The following is a 15543-nucleotide window of genomic DNA, read 5'->3' as shown; positions in this document are numbered from 1 at the left end:
ATATCATATATCATATTATCAGCCAATTTCAGGCACGCCTGAAATTGGCTGATAATTTGAGGCACGCCTCAAATTGGCTGATAATTTGAGGCACGCCTCACCAGCTGGGCTACGTATCTTAGGTTTCAACTTACAAATGTGTGAGTGTATTTTGTGAAAAGGCAGCTGACATGTGCGATGTCTAAAAAATGATTTCTTATGTATATATAACTACCGCCCAATCATTTTGCAACAGTAAAAGAAACTAACAAACCCCCGAACGGAACGGGGGAAATTAGCCAATGACAGGACAGCAGTTGCCCTATCGACCAATCAGCTACTACCATGTCAGGCGTTCTGTGTTTTGTTGCTGTCAGAGACAAATGGGGGTTAGTGAGGAGAGAGTCAATCATGGCTGCTTCCTTGGTTAGGTGGCTGAAAAGATTGTACGTTTTTGTGATGATATGTCCCCTCTGTGTCCCAGCCTTCTTGAATCTAGAGGAGCTAAATGAGATGAAATATGGGATTCAAATTCTCCCCGACCCCGTCATCTTGGGCCAGGTGAGTGAGGGTGTTTGGGGAAGCTAACTGTTAGCTTGCTAGCTTGAGAGTAGGCTTCTGTACCAGCGTGAAATATCTATTCTTAAATGTTGTGCGAGTATGGAGTAGCCTTAACGTTAGACTGGTGCCAAAGGTAGTTTTAAATGTATGATTTGTTTTTAAGTCATGTGAAGTAGGGTTAATACGGACGTTGTATTAATGATATACGCAGCAGACATTGTTGACAGCTGTCACAACAACCAAAACTCATCACATTTACCCTCCACCTCAATCTTTTTATTTTTTGACCGTAACGACTAATCACGCAGGAAGCTGTAAAACAGATTATTAATAAGGGTTAAAAATTCAAGCACTGTGCTAAATTGTAGCATCCTGTAGAATTATAATATAAGATGTTGCAGTGTTTATGACAATATCTCTCTTTCAGACTAAAACAGAGGAAGTTATGATGGTGTCTAATAAGTTCAAGCAGGTGTATGAGTGCCGACTTCCAGCCATGGCTGTTCGATTTCATCAGGATCTTGCATCTGAGCCTGAATCACCAGGATACACTGGACCTGACATCCCAGACCTACTGAGTCCAATGCACAGCAACCAGTGTCTTCTGAAGGTCAGTTCTCCACAGCCTGAGTGAGTGATATATTAATCAAAGGCCTGTAGAGTATGCAGGGTTTAATTTTATGCACCAGTGCAAACATATGTTGGAACAAGGGAACATAATATGAATATTGGAGAATAAAATGGTTATTTCATAATGAATTTGGATATATAAACTCATGTGTGTATTTTAACTGTCAATATATGTGCTTTACTAGAGGGTTACAGTATGACCAGTATTTTTCAACCAAGTCATATCCTTGGAAATGATATGGTAATTATTACTATTATCAATTTTTGTTAATTATCCATGCATTTTTTAAAAAAAGACAGTAATGTCTCTGATATTTGAATTATTGGTAGTATCATCACACAGTGCCAAAGCCTAAAAATCATGTCTATTTCATAAGACTAGTGTACTGTAGAGGAATAACTCCAAAGGCGGAGCGAGGGTGTGGCTTACGGGGCTTTAGCCCCAAATGTTATCTCAGAAGCTCCAGATCTTTTAGGTTGGTAAAAAGTAGTTTTCTGCTGAATGTGATGATGGATAACTGCTAAGAGAAGAAGATGATAAACAAACAAATGAAGCTTGCTGGTCGCAACATGAATATCTAATTCGTCAAATTGGCCTTTTTATAACTCATAACACCTGCACATACTGTAGAGTAAAAGAGTACTACTTGAGGTTGTACTAAATCTGAACCTTTTCTGCATTGTCATAAATAAGCATACTGTTTGTTTAGATCCACACAACTTTTTTTTAATGTTCTTCTTCAAATGCCAGTTTTTTAAATCTTATACTTAATTCACCTACCTATGTTATTTAACTTTAAAAGTTAACAGTTTCTACCTTTTTAGGTGGCAGAAATGGAAATGATTGACTTTCATTGTGTTGGTTTCAAAGGATAATGACACTTTAAATATCAAAAATAATGTTGGCTCTAAAGGGTGACTTTTATTAGTAAGAACTCAGTCATTTCCCCCCGATTATGCAGATATGCGGTTTAGAAAATGGATGTATGTATCTGAAGCTTCCTGAATTGGGCTAAGCCTATTTAATTCTCCTTGCTCTGCCCTGAATGACTTTTTATAAAAAGTGCTGTCAAACTTTTACACACTTTTTTAGAATGCACTGTAAATTAGCAATGCTTTAGTACCAAAAGGTTGCCAAAGCATTTGTTCATTTTATACAGTGTGCAGAAGTTTACCAGTAATTTTGAAACAAGTAAGATCTCTATTGGGTGCCTAAGGCTTCTATTATTGTTGCCATGGCATTGAAACGGATATTGTCATATTAACTCAAAGGTTCAAAATATGCTTTAATGGCATGAATGGTTAAAACTTTAGTTGCCAAAGCAGAGTACATAAACAAAACAAAACAAATAATAATAATAATGATGACAATCACAATAACAATAACACAACCGATAAAAATAAAATATTTACCAAAAAAAACCCCCAAAACACACAAAGTTATTGACTATTATAAAAATCATTACTATCTCTAATCTGGTGACATTCAGAAACAAAACGTGCAGCTAGGTGTATATGTTGAGGTTCTTCCGCTAGACAGAGTCTCATTATTTCTTCATGCGATCCGGCTGCTGTAACTTGACTCAAAAATGTCTTTCTTGCAGCTTCATACAGTGGGCAGATTAGGAGAAAGTGGGTTTCATCTTCAGTTTTTCCCAAATCACAATGTTTACAAATTCTTTGGTCTCTAGGTTTCCAGTCTTTATGATGACCTGTTTCAATTTCTAATTTATGGTCGCTGAGTCTGTACATTGTTAAAATTTTCCTTTGTCTGAGGTTTCTCACATGCACAAGATAATCAGCTAAAGAGTACTCTCTTCTCATTGGACAATAACATTCTAATTTATTGTAGGATTTAATTTCATTTGCCAATATTTAATGTATTTAGATTTGTTTTTTCTTTGTCAATCATTTTAATTTGTGTTTTGAAGAGATTTTGTAGCTCTTGGTTCTTTAGCTGATAATTTTCTTTAATATCTTTAAGGGGGTCAGTCTCTGGGCAGAGGCTGTTGCTCAGAAAGGCCAGGTGATGGTATGATTCAGGATCAGCTTGTGCTAGGTGAACCTGGAACTTAATGGCTCTTTTAATCATGTGAAAGAGGGAATTCCCCCAGTTCTGCTCTACATGCCAAGTGTGGACAGTTTCTGTGGACCTTTAGGGTCTCTTTACAGAACTGGAGATGAAATTTTTCTGTTGGAGTTAAGTCCCAGGATGTTTGCAACTGTTTTAGGACAGGGCCCCACACTTCACTTCCATACATAAGAATAGGACTAATAACATAACTGAATAATTTTAGCCAAATTTTAACTGGGGGATTAAGTTTATTTAGAGATGTTTTAATGCTGCAGGCTCTTTGTGCCTTATCATGAGAGAGCTTAAAGCTTTGTCAAATCTCCCTGATGCACTGATGACTATGCCCAGGTAATTATACTCCATTGTATGCTGAAGTGTACTTCCTCTGATTGTAAAATTATGTTTTAATTTTTGGGATCTGGCTTTTTTCTGAAATATGATTTTTGTTTTTTATAAATTAATGTCAAGGGCCCAATCTTGACAGAACCTCTCTAACAGTGAGAGATTCTGCTGTAGTCCATGTTCTGTTGGAGACAGCAGAACCAGGTCAACTCACAACATGAAAGATTTTAAGTTCTGGTGTCTTGATTGCTGAATTTATATACTTTTGATAAATCTGCTACATTTAATGTCCATGTCAACCAGGTGTTATTTGCTCTCCATACTCCCACATGTTAATGAAAAAGGGGAACTGAAACCTCATTTGATGCCTTTGCACAAGGTTAAGACATGAAACCTAAAGCAAGCTGCAGTAGAACTTCTTTTATAGTGAGCAAGTTTTTTTTAACAGAAAGAAATGTTTCAAGCTATTTTAGGACTGTGCTGTCCTATTACCAGAACTAAAAGGCAACTTATTTATTGGTAAGCAAACACATTCTTATTATCAAGTGGTTTTACGGAAGATTTAAGTGTATTTTCTAGTGTAGTGGCTATATTTCCCATATAGATATGTAAGTGAAAAAGGATAGTATGTTCTTGCATTTGAAACAGGTTTTGGGTTACAGATAAAAATCTGCCACAACCAGATTTACAGTAGAGATGATGCTATAAAACTTTACAAAATGGTCTTAAAATTCCTAAAAGGAGCTTTGAGAAATGAATCTTGTTGAAAGTGTTATGTAATTAAAATAAAACTTGAACACTTTATTTAAGAACCATTTTTCACTGTTTGCTTTTGTTCTTCCTCCAGACAAAGGACTGGTGGACATATGAATTCTGCCATGGCCAGTACATCAGACAGTACCACCTTGAAGGTGAGTGATTACCTCTCCAAACTTCTAATCTAAAGTTTTCATGACTATTCCTTTGTCACAGAAGATGTCATTGACACATGTTTTGTTTTTAGACACAGAAATCAAAGGTGACATACTCTTCTTGGGTTATTATGAGTCTGAATTCGATTGGAATAATGAAACAGCAAAGGTAAAGTTATTTCTCAACTTATTCATTGAACTTCTGCTATTAATATCTTGCACTACATTCCATTTATGCTTTATTCAAACACAGCTAAAATAATTTGTTGGTTTTAACAGTGCAAGATTGCCAACGTGTAAATAGCTTCATGATAGACCTTTGTTTACACTGGTAAAAACAACATGCCTCTTTAAGCCACCCTGGAGCCAGATACATCAACTGCTCATGAGGTTAATTTTGGCTGAGTTATGACAGCCTATTTACTGTATGGAGATTAACATTTCATTGAGTTTTCTTTGTAAGTGTTTGTGCCCGTACAGGGAGACTAGATAATCATTCACAGGAAATAACTGCAGGGTAGAGCTGTTGTTCATCTCAGCTGGCTCAGATAATTGACGGCTGTACCACACACACAGTGTGTAAGATATGATTAAATGACTGTCAAAGCTGAACTTACTGTTCTCTCTTAAAAATTACATACAGTTAATAAAAATAACACAAAGTAAAATTTAAAATTCCTTAGAATTACATTGGATTACAGAAATGTTGAAGTTTATTGAGGGCATTCACAGGACAGCACACAAAAAACTTGAAATAATAAACAAGAAGTAAGCATTTTGTACATAGAAAATAACAGAGCCACATGAAATAAGGTCATTAAAAGGTAGGATACACTGGATACAATCTCTGATATGTGTTGGTGATCTATTCTATCAATGTGTAAGGGCCGTGATAATCAAAACTTTAAAATGAGACCAACTGACAGAGTAAGATTATATTATTCTTACTGATGATACTGTAGTGATGGAAGGTTTCTTGTCCGATATTTTGATTGTCTTCTGGAATAGCGATCTGATGGGTTTCACTGTATTTGCTTTTGTAGGTGACCTGGTAGTAGAACAATTAGATCTTTGAGGAAAACATCCTGCATTCATGAAAGCTTTTGCTGACTTTAAAGTGTCTTACATGATAGAAATATGCCAAAGTAAACTGTGACATAGATTTTGTATATGTTTCTTAAATGTGAGATTTGATTCAAACTGCTAGACCAAGTCTCCTCATTGAGTTGTATGCATATTTGTTGTGGGCCCTCTGCTGGCTGATGGGAAGAATACATGCATACAGCTTTTAGTGTTGAGATGTAAACACGAGTTCTAAAGCCAGTGAGACAGTGCATGGCTGCAGAGTATAGCCACTTTGATTGACTGAATGATGGGATCATTTCTCTGTATAAAGTGTGGATTTTATGAGAACGCTGACTAGAAAAAAAGTAAATGACGTTGCTTTATGAAAGGGGTTATTCAGTTCACATTAGTAGCAGCACATTTGTCTTTGCTACAATGATCTAAGCCTGATTGTCTGAGGAGCTGATAAATCAATGTCTCTTTTTTTTTTATTTTCAGGCATCCAAACAGCACAGGCTGAAGCGCTACCACAGTCAGACCTACATAAACGGCTCGAAGTGTGACCTAAATGGAAATCCAAGAGAAACAGAAGTGCGGGTGAGACATTTGAACATGGAATGTTTTTGTCTTCTAAGCTGCCTGTGTTGTTTTGTCTGTTTTTCCTGTTCTGTTTAAGTTAGATATCTGTTACAGCCTTACAGACATACTCTACAAACATCATCCTCCTGAACACACCTTGACATTTTACTTTTATGGTTTTCAGTTTGTGTGTGAAGAAGGTGCCAGCGACTATATCGCCCGAGTGGATGAGCCTCAGTCATGCCGCTATGTTCTGACTGTTCACACCAGCCGCATCTGCCAACATCCATTCCTGAAGCCACCCTCCACCGCCAAGCCACAGGGGATCGTGTGCCAGCCAGCATTAAGTGCCCAGCAGTACATGGATTACGTCAAAGCTCAAGTCTGTGAGTTAAGAAAAAAATGAAGGTCACTTTGGAGAATATATAATATGTGACATTCAGAGTAGTTGTCCCACTTCAGCACCAGTCTCTCAGATCAAAATAAACTGCACTGCAATGGAAACCTCCCCTGCAAGCTGCAAGCAACAAACCCAAAATATTTAATGAATTTGGTTAGGTCTAGGGGTGTAACAGTTCACACAGGTCATGGTTCAGTTCTTTCTTAAGTTTATTTTTTCATGCTATTAAATAAACAGTAGGACAAACATTACTAGATTCCTTCACTAATATGGACTCATGGCAGAGTGGCTAGATGAAAAGCCTCTCCTCAGTCCGAAACACATAAACTCTTTTGGCTTTCCTGTTTTTTTTTTCTTGAGCTTTATATGAGCCAGGCACTTCTATTATGAAGAGCAAATTAGCTGGACCTTCATAGTGATACAATTAGTTGTGGTTTTTAATGACACTGTTGGAATATTAAGTATTTACAGACGCACGTCTGACCAGAAATCATGGCCATGGTACACTTCTTTTAATCATCTGGGAATAAACACACCTTCAGCAGGTAGAATCGTCTGAACCATGGGACAAATACAAAAACTATTAGTTATGACATATTTCAGATCTGCTACACTAATACTGAAAATGTTGCATATTAGTGTAAGTCCTCTTGAGACAGAAAATAATGTTGGTGAAGTTTTTAGAATATTATGCTGTAAATGTAATAGTGTTCACTTTTGAAAAGCTACTTTGTCATCTAGTTCATAAAAGATGAAAAAAATGTGTGAACTTTCTTTTCCCTCTTCCTCCACCTTTCTTCTGTTTGCTCCCAGCGGACACGAAGCGTAAAGTGGAGCAGATCTCTGAGGAGCTGAGGAGTCTTGATGAGATGCTGGCTGCTAATGAAGGGACGGATGGAGCTGTGGAAGTGACAACAGAGGAAACATCACCTGCACCCACTGATAACTCAAATGGTTTTGAAAAAGAAGGTGCATTTTTTTGCCTTCATATGACTTATTTGGTGTTTTACTTAGTTGTCATAGCTTTAAATTTAAAAAAAAAATTCTCCATAATTTATGGTTCTGAGAAACTCCTCTCATTTGAAACAGAAACTGTTCATGGATCAGAGGACACTGGGTCAGAGGATGGAGAAGACTCTGAGTTCTGGGAAGGTGTTACCAAGCCAGGGAGTTCAAAAACAACAGCTTCTCAGCAGAAGGATGAGGTGAAAGAACATTTAGGAATGGAAATAGCCTGGATCACAAGAGCTACTTCTATTATGTCTTAATGTTAGAAGATTGGTTGTTTTTGACAGAGAACTGTAACTTATTTTGAAAATACACCAGAACACCAGAGGCTGTAGTAGAGCAACACTTTAATCTAAATGTCATGTCTACTATCTGTCACCTGCAGGCACCAGATGGCTCAACATCAACTACAGACAATGAAGCTATAGAAGACGGTGAGGAAGGTATGACTCTGCGCTATCCTCTGGCCACGTGTGATCATTCGGATCATTTTTCTTCACATTTCAACAGATTCAATGAAACACAGTTCTAAAAGCTTAGATTAGTTAATTTCTGGGGATTTATACTGTCTAATTTGCAATTAAACAGTTTAAGTCTACATGAGGGACTTAGTGATAATTTGTCTGACTAGTTAGCCAAAGCGTTGTTTCCCTTGCAATATTGTGTCTTTCAGTTGAAAAATTCAACTTTAAAATCATCACTGATCCAGCAGACCTGATGAAATTTGTCCAACACCTCAAAGAGAGTAACAGGAAGGTTAGTACATAAATTATTATGCTGCTTCTTTTAACATTTCACCAATATATATAATCATGCAACCTTTTTTCCCCAGAAAGCACAAAACCAGGCTAAAAGTCACAGAGAAAAAACACTAAGCAGCAAGGTAGCAGAGAAACCTGAAGAGGAAGAGAAAGATGAAGATGAACGCCTGCTGCAGGAGTTTGAGGAAGAGATGGCCGACCTGTCTGTTCCTTCAGAGAAGATTGAAGAAATAAAGGAGGAGATGCAGAAGGAGTTTGACAACATCATAAATGAGGTTGGGTAAAAATGGAAATAAAATTTATTTTGCAGATGTGAGATGAGGAAATATTGTAATGTTTGAAGCTTTCTCTGTGTTTTAGGCCCAGCAGGAATTAGAGACAGAGGGTCTGAAAGGGGAGTTTGATCGTGCTCAGGCCACACAGACACTGGAGACCACACTGGACAAGCTGCTTGACCAGTTAGAGGAGAAAGATGTCCAGGACACTGAACCGCAAACAGCTGGAGTTCAGAGAGGCAGCGACCCGACCAGAGGAAGCCCCAGCTTAGCCCCCAAGCAGCCAGGTAACCTGTCAGGCATGTCTCTCTGTGCTTATGTTAATTTCTGTGCGGCTGCCATCATCTTCATACTTCATCCATGCACAGAGTCTGTTTGTCATCACATCTTTATTCCCACTAAGGACGCATACAGGTTTGTCAATAGAAATGTTGTCAGAATGATAAATTATTTGTCCTAGTCAGAGGCCTCTCTCCTGCTGTCATTAATGTATCAGTGGGTAATTTGAAGTGATTCGGGCAAAATAAATGAAATTAACTACAGTAATCTCTAAACCTATGGCAGTGCACAAATGTAAAATGTTTTGGATGACACATTTGTGGCTCCCGCCTCCTCCATCTTGTGGCACTGCTGACGAGTTTTGAGGTGAACTTTGTTGTTTGTCCCTCTTTTGTCTCGTCACCCCAGACCAAGCGGATGACGACCATGTTAAGATCAAAATTACTAAGTATAAGACGGGCAGCAGCCCTGATGGGGAGGTCAAAGTTCAGGAGATGGGCGAAGGAGACCCCCAGTGGCAGCACATAAAGGACGTGGTTAAAGAACAGCTAGAGAAAGCAGGACTGAAGGCAGAAGGTACGAGGGGGGAGTGCCCGAAACACTCATGGCCTTTTCTCTCTTCCATCTTGAGCCTTTTCCTCCTCTCATCTCTGTCAGATTTAAGTTTTTAAGGGCTTAGATTGTCTAAGACCAATATAATGTCAATAACACGAATGACTGCAAGTATTTTTCATGCTGCAAGCAATTCAACTCAATTCTGTAGACAACTGGCTAAAAAGTATTTGGTTGAAACAGTATGCAGACAGCAGATTAGTTCCTCAGTATTCTTTTTTCATGACCATAATTGGAAAAAAAGATTGTGGTTGTTAAAAAAAAAACCTGAGACAGCAGAAGCTAATCTTAAAGACTAAGGGACATGGAGGGCGTGTAATCCATGTTTGTTCTTTCTTTCTCATCCTCTTTTTTGTTTGTACCATTTTTCATCATGTTTATTTGGTCTTTCAAAATTTTTCTCTTTGTTTACTCCAAGACAACTGAAAGTACATATGTTTAACTAGAAAGTCCACTTTTTTCTTTTTTTTTCTTTTTAGGTAAAATTGAGGTGAAGATCTTGACAAGAAAAAACGCAGAGGAGGCCGGTGATCAGTGGCTGACTGAAGAAGATACAAAGTCCTTTAGAGAGCTCCTCATAAATCTCCTGGTAATTATAGACAGGACATTTTATTGGGGTTATTTGGATGCTTTTGAATGTGACTTTTACTCAGTTATACTTTGTGTGTCTTCAGCAGTGTGTTTAGAGTTTGCTTAGTAATAAAAAAAAAGCCTGTCTGAGAAAAGAACAGCTGTGCTGCTGGTATTTTCTCAGCTGCATAATGGGATTAGTTAAATCAAACAACTCTTTGGATAGATGTAAACTCTTTAGACTAAACTCAAGGATGTATGGCATTATTTTTTCTTGGTTTTTATTCTATTTCAGAAGGCTGTAAAATCATCTTCATAGTTCACTTTTTCCCTTATAACTACATATTCAGAATTCAAAGGTTATTAAAAAGTCATGTTAAAACAAAACGAATATAAAATATAACTGCAGCTTACAGTAGATGATGTTTCAGTAAAGCAAAAATATATATGAAATAGTAAAAAAGCACAGAAAACAAGGGAAGAGGTACAAGGCAGGGAAGGGAGTTGTGTTTTCATATATGCAGGTGCATCTCAAAAAATAGAATATCATGTAACTATATTAAGTTTTTCCTGTGATTTACTTCCATCCATCCATTTTCTATACCACTTATCCCATTGGGGGTCACAGAGGGGCTGGAGCCTATCCCAGCTGTCATTGGGCGAGAGGTGGGGTACACTCTGGACTGGTTGCCAGTCAGTCACGGGGCTGACATGTAGAGACAGACAACCAGGCACACTCACATTCACACCTACGGCCAATTTAGAGTCAACAGTTTACCTAATGAGCATGTCTTTGGTGGTGGAAGGAAGCGGGAGCACCCACAGAGAACCCATGCATGAATGGGGAGAACATGAAAACTCCGCACAGAAAGGCCCTGACCGGGAAGCAAACCAGGGACCATCTTGCTGGGAGGCTCACAACTCGCAACAGCGTTCACACAGCCATAATGGGGAAGACTAATGACTTGACTACTGGCCAGAAGACAATCACTGACACCCTTCACAAGTAGGGTAGGCCATAGAAGATCACTGCTGAAAGGGCAGGCTGTTCTCAGAGGCTGTATCCAAGAATATCCATGGAGAGTTGAGTGGAAGAGCGAAGTGGTAAGAAAAGTCGCACACGCAACATAGATGAGCTCAGCCTTCAGAGGATTGTCAAATAAAACAGATACAAGGAGTGGATAGGGCTGAGTCAGTGGATCAAGAGCCACCACACAAAGACTGGCCCAGGAAATGGGCTACAAGTGTTGTGTTCCTAGTGTTTAGTCAGTCCTTAACCCCAGAAAACATCATAATGTCTCACCTGGGCTAAGGAGGAAAAGAACTGGACTGTTCCTAAATGGTCCAAAGTCTTGTTTTCAGATTAAATCAAATTTTAAATTTCATTTGGTAATAAAGGTCCCAGAGTCTGGAGGAAGATCAGAGAGGCACAGAATCCAAGGTGCAGAATTCTGCGTTTTCAGTTTCTGCAGTCAGTGGTGGTTTTATGCCATGTGCCATGTCATCTGCTGCTGTTGGTTCACTGTGCTTTTTTAAGTCCAGAGTCAACACTGTCAACTGTCTACTAGGAGTTTTTAGAGCACTTCATGCTTCCATCTGCTGAGAAGCTTTATGGAGGTACTGACTTCTTTCTTCAGCAGGACATGGCACCTGCCCACAGTGAAGCCAAAAGTACGAGAGACACCAGACTCAACAATACAGATAAGAGAAAGGCTGCTATCAGAGCAACCTGGGCTCATAACTCAGTACCACAGACTGATCGCCTTCATGCCACATTGCATTTTTGCAGTGATTTGTGCAAAAGGAGCCCCGACCAAGTACTGAGTGCATAAATGAGTATAATTTTCCAGAAGGTCAACATTTCTGTAATAAAAATCCTTTTTTTTAACTAATGTTTCGTCATATTCTAATATTTTGAGATAGTTCATTTTCTTATTTTTGTGAGCTATAAGCCATAATCATCAAGATTTAAACAAAGAGTATTTAAATATTTTGCTTTGAATGAGATGAATCCAGAATGTGTGGAAGCTTCACTTTTTTTTTACAGGGAAAAAAAAGAACTTCAATGATTTTCAAATTTTTTGAGATGCACTTGTATGTGTGTGTGAGTGTAATGGCGTGGAGACTACATATACCTGCAAAGAGATGTGTAATCATTTGAAAGGCACAGATGGTATGTAACAGTTAATTGTCCGTTGCATCATTTACAGGAAGGAATTAAGATTTTAAAATTCAAAACCATACATTTCATATTTAGAATTGTATTATGCAGTTTCCAAAATTTCTCTTTAAGTAAAAGTAAATGATTTCCCTGATATTATGTTTTTACAGCAGACCTTCTTTTTTAACTCTGCTTTTTTACTTCAATAACACAGACATTAAATGAAACATTATACTGCAGCATTATTCCTATCAGGGGTAACATAGTGCAGGATCAGATAATCAAATGCTTTGAGTTGACCTGTCATTGAAATGCTTTAACACCTGTGGACTGTGGAACTGGTAGAGCCGGCAGGGCCGGGGTTGTCAGACTGTGTTCCATGGTCCTGTTAAAATATTTGGTCTGTTTTTTTTTCTGCTTGGAGGGTTCTCTGTTAGGATTTTCATAGCAGACTTAAGCTCTGTTCACACATGCACAAAACTCCTAAAAACTTTATGCAGGGCGAGCTGCATGTGTAAATGCGAGGATAATTTTTCCTGCCAGCTCCTAAGAAAATTTTGGTATGAATTTTTGGTGAGCTGATGTGAAAATGCCATGGGAAATATTCAAGAAAATTCACTGTGAGCACTTAGGGGTGGATATGGTGATGCTCATATCCTTTGCCTGGCACAAGAAATGCATCACTTCTGCGTGTTTTCCTTCTTGATAAACATTATTCATAAGGAACACCTCCTGCTGTCAGGGACAGGGGCAGTCTGCCTGAAATTTTCAAGAGTTGATATTTGAAAACAGCTTTGCAAAGACATTCTCTTACCATAAATAAATAATTACATGGCTATGAGACAAATAACAACCCGTAGTAGAAAAGAACAGTGGTTTTATTTCACAGATGTCAGATTCTCTTTTGATGAGTGTGATTAATGTTCTGGAAGTCATCAACAAACATACACCCATAGAAAGGATATGCCAGGATTTGTGGTTGGCTTACCACCACACTCAGCCCTGCATAACTTTGGTTAACCACAGGCCTGTTTCTCTCTTCCATAATAAACCAGTACATTGTGAGCCGCTACACACATGTAATTAGCACTTTTGCTGAGAAACTTCAAAGTTTTTTAAAGTTAGTTACACAATGCTAAATAGTCTCTGACATTACTTTCTCTCTCTTAACCATTACAGACTGGAGGTACAGAAGAGGTTTACAAAGAGCAAAAGAGGCAGCAGGAGTTGGAGAACAACTATAGGTTTGTGTGGGGAGAGTCTCAGGAGGAGTCACAGTCATCCAGCTCCTCTGACTCAGATGATGTGGATGTATGAGCTCCTCCAGTTCATTCACTGCACCTTTTCACACAATGAACTCCTTTGGAGACCAGCAAAGTGGAGGACTGAGTGCAGGCTCAAATTTGAAAGAGGAGCCCTTGTGTTTCAATTACTGCTATTAAACCTGGCAGAAAAAACAACTCTCATGTCTGAACATTCAGAATATCTGTTTGTCTGTCTTCAATAGGCAATATGTGTCTTTAGGAGGCACCACTTGTAGTGTATGTGCACAGTAAAGCCGTAACCTGTCAGCTTTACTTGTGCTGTTATATTAACTTATGCATTTCCCCTTTTGGATGGGATTCAGTTTGATATACTGCAACAAATGGCCATTGATTAAGGTACAATATGTACTTTTTTGGAAAAAGTCAGTGTCTCTGAGTATTTACATCTAGTTCTAACATTTTCAGCAGTACACTGTGCAAAGCTGAACTATTTCTTACCTTTTCTTACATGGAAAAAGAAGTCCCTCTGTTTTAGTACCACACCTCGGCATTGTTCATACCTCAGCAAATAGAGGAGTGTTTGCACAGGCTATTTATATTTGACTGTGAATGTGTTTAGCTTTGAAACATAGGGCATGTACTCAACAGTTCATATTTCACCTGTTCTTTCTGACGCTCTACATTTACAATGAGCAACAATGTAGATCTCATGAGAGTTGGTACACATGCTTTTGCACTTTATATTCTCAGTGGTGTTCCTTAAACTTATGATTCAAGCATATGTCCCTAAGTTTGTAGCTCCCCTTGGATTGCTATATGCTGTCAAAGAGTTCAGAATAAAATTACAAGAAGTTAGGGAGGATACAATTTTAAGTGTTTATTTTATTTTAGTGTCTCACTAGGATAGCCTTTATTTAATTGACCTTAATTTAAAGAAAGCGAAAACAAAACAAAAGCTGAAATAATAGTCATCTTCAATGCCTGACGGTTTTAACTGTTCAAAATATTTTTCAATGATCTTCAGAGGTGTACTTTAAAGGGCTGACTTTGTATATTTTGTGAATAATTGTGGCTTTGTGGAACTTCATTGTACATAATCGTTGCTTAAATATGTTTTTGAAAGGATTTGTTGTATATAAGCACATACTAAGTAGCGCTTGAGCGACTTAAGTAAACACTTTCAAATGTGTGGCTTTTTGTTGTGAAGCTTCATTTCAATGTACGAAAAAGACACAATTATCAATAGGAATCAGCAGTATGGATCTAATTCGAAAGAGGCCTATGCCCAGGGGCTGGAGGTGTGTCATGCATGAGCAGGAAAAACCTTCAGGTACAGAAGGCGTTTTTTCTTCATTTGCCCAGTTAACTTAATTTATTAAGGATGTAGGTGTCTCAGTCCTTCAAAGGAAGGCACACAATTTAAGGCCTATAAGTTTCATCTGATTAATAAATCTTTTATTATTTACTTAAATGTTTTATTTGAGCAAAATCTAATGATCTGATCAGGTGTGATAATTAGACTGAATCATTAGTCCTTAAAGGTCTGCGATGCAAGACTCAAGTAACCGAAGAGAGCAGGACAGTTTTGAAGTTTACAACCCTACCCAGGAAAGACAATAAGGAATGCACTGATGCCATGTTTTTTTTTTTTGTTTTTTTTTTTCAGACCAAGTAAAAGTACTCACATTTTGAGACTAACTCATACTGGATACAAATATGATCATACCATTACAGATCTTAACATTACTTGAAAGGTTGTTTAATTTTCATTAATTGTTCCTCAGCCCTCCTCATTTATCATGAGCACAGCACTAAACAACACAGCAAAGTTATTTTGGCAAGTAAAAACTTCTTGCAAAGTGGAAGAAACCTCAAGCAGCTCATGTTTTACAAGGATTTATTTTTCTTTCATAAAGGTCAGACAAAGAGCTTTTGTGCCTGCATGAAAATAACATCGAGATGGTAGGCTTCTTATGCTATTAAAATAATCTGTACAAATCAAACGGGGATAAAAAAAATGGGATGGTATACTCTGTATTCTTACATCAAGTACGCTATTTTACCTGCCTCT

At 38.0% G+C, this 15543-nt stretch overlaps 1 protein-coding gene across 1 annotated transcript; it reads left to right on the top strand.

Moving 5' to 3' along the window:
• The first annotated feature begins 344 nt into the window (after positions 1–344).
• Positions 345–14661, top strand: os9 (OS9 endoplasmic reticulum lectin). Its single transcript, XM_041783564.1, has 15 exons — positions 345–540; positions 968–1150; positions 4434–4497; positions 4590–4666; positions 6061–6159; positions 6326–6527; positions 7355–7510; positions 7631–7746; positions 7935–7992; positions 8223–8305; positions 8382–8585; positions 8671–8872; positions 9273–9440; positions 9956–10065; positions 13387–14661. Exons 1-15 carry the CDS (start codon positions 391–393, stop codon positions 13522–13524), a joined length of 2010 nt encoding a protein of 669 aa, XP_041639498.1. The 5' UTR covers positions 345–390; the 3' UTR covers positions 13525–14661.
• The last annotated feature ends 882 nt before the right edge of the window (positions 14662–15543 follow it).

Source organism: Cheilinus undulatus, linkage group 3 (genome assembly GCF_018320785.1).
Source record: "Cheilinus undulatus linkage group 3, ASM1832078v1, whole genome shotgun sequence".
In the NCBI taxonomy this organism is placed as follows: Eukaryota; Metazoa; Chordata; class Actinopteri; order Labriformes; family Labridae; genus Cheilinus; species Cheilinus undulatus.
Note: the sequence above shows the minus strand (reverse complement) of the source record. Positions and strands in the feature narration are given on the sequence as shown.

Bases quoted from the DNA above. Each gene is read 5' to 3' on its own strand.
- os9 (XM_041783564.1), top strand. From the start codon at position 391: ATGGCTGCTTCCTTGGTTAGGTGGCTGAAAAGATTGTACGTTTTTGTG. The intron at 8,586-8,670 runs GTTGGGTAAAAA...TCTGTGTTTTAG, and splicing joins TTGACAACATCATAAATGAG to GCCCAGCAGGAATTAGAGAC. The intron at 10,066-13,386 runs GTAATTATAGAC...TAACCATTACAG, and splicing joins AGCTCCTCATAAATCTCCTG to ACTGGAGGTACAGAAGAGGT.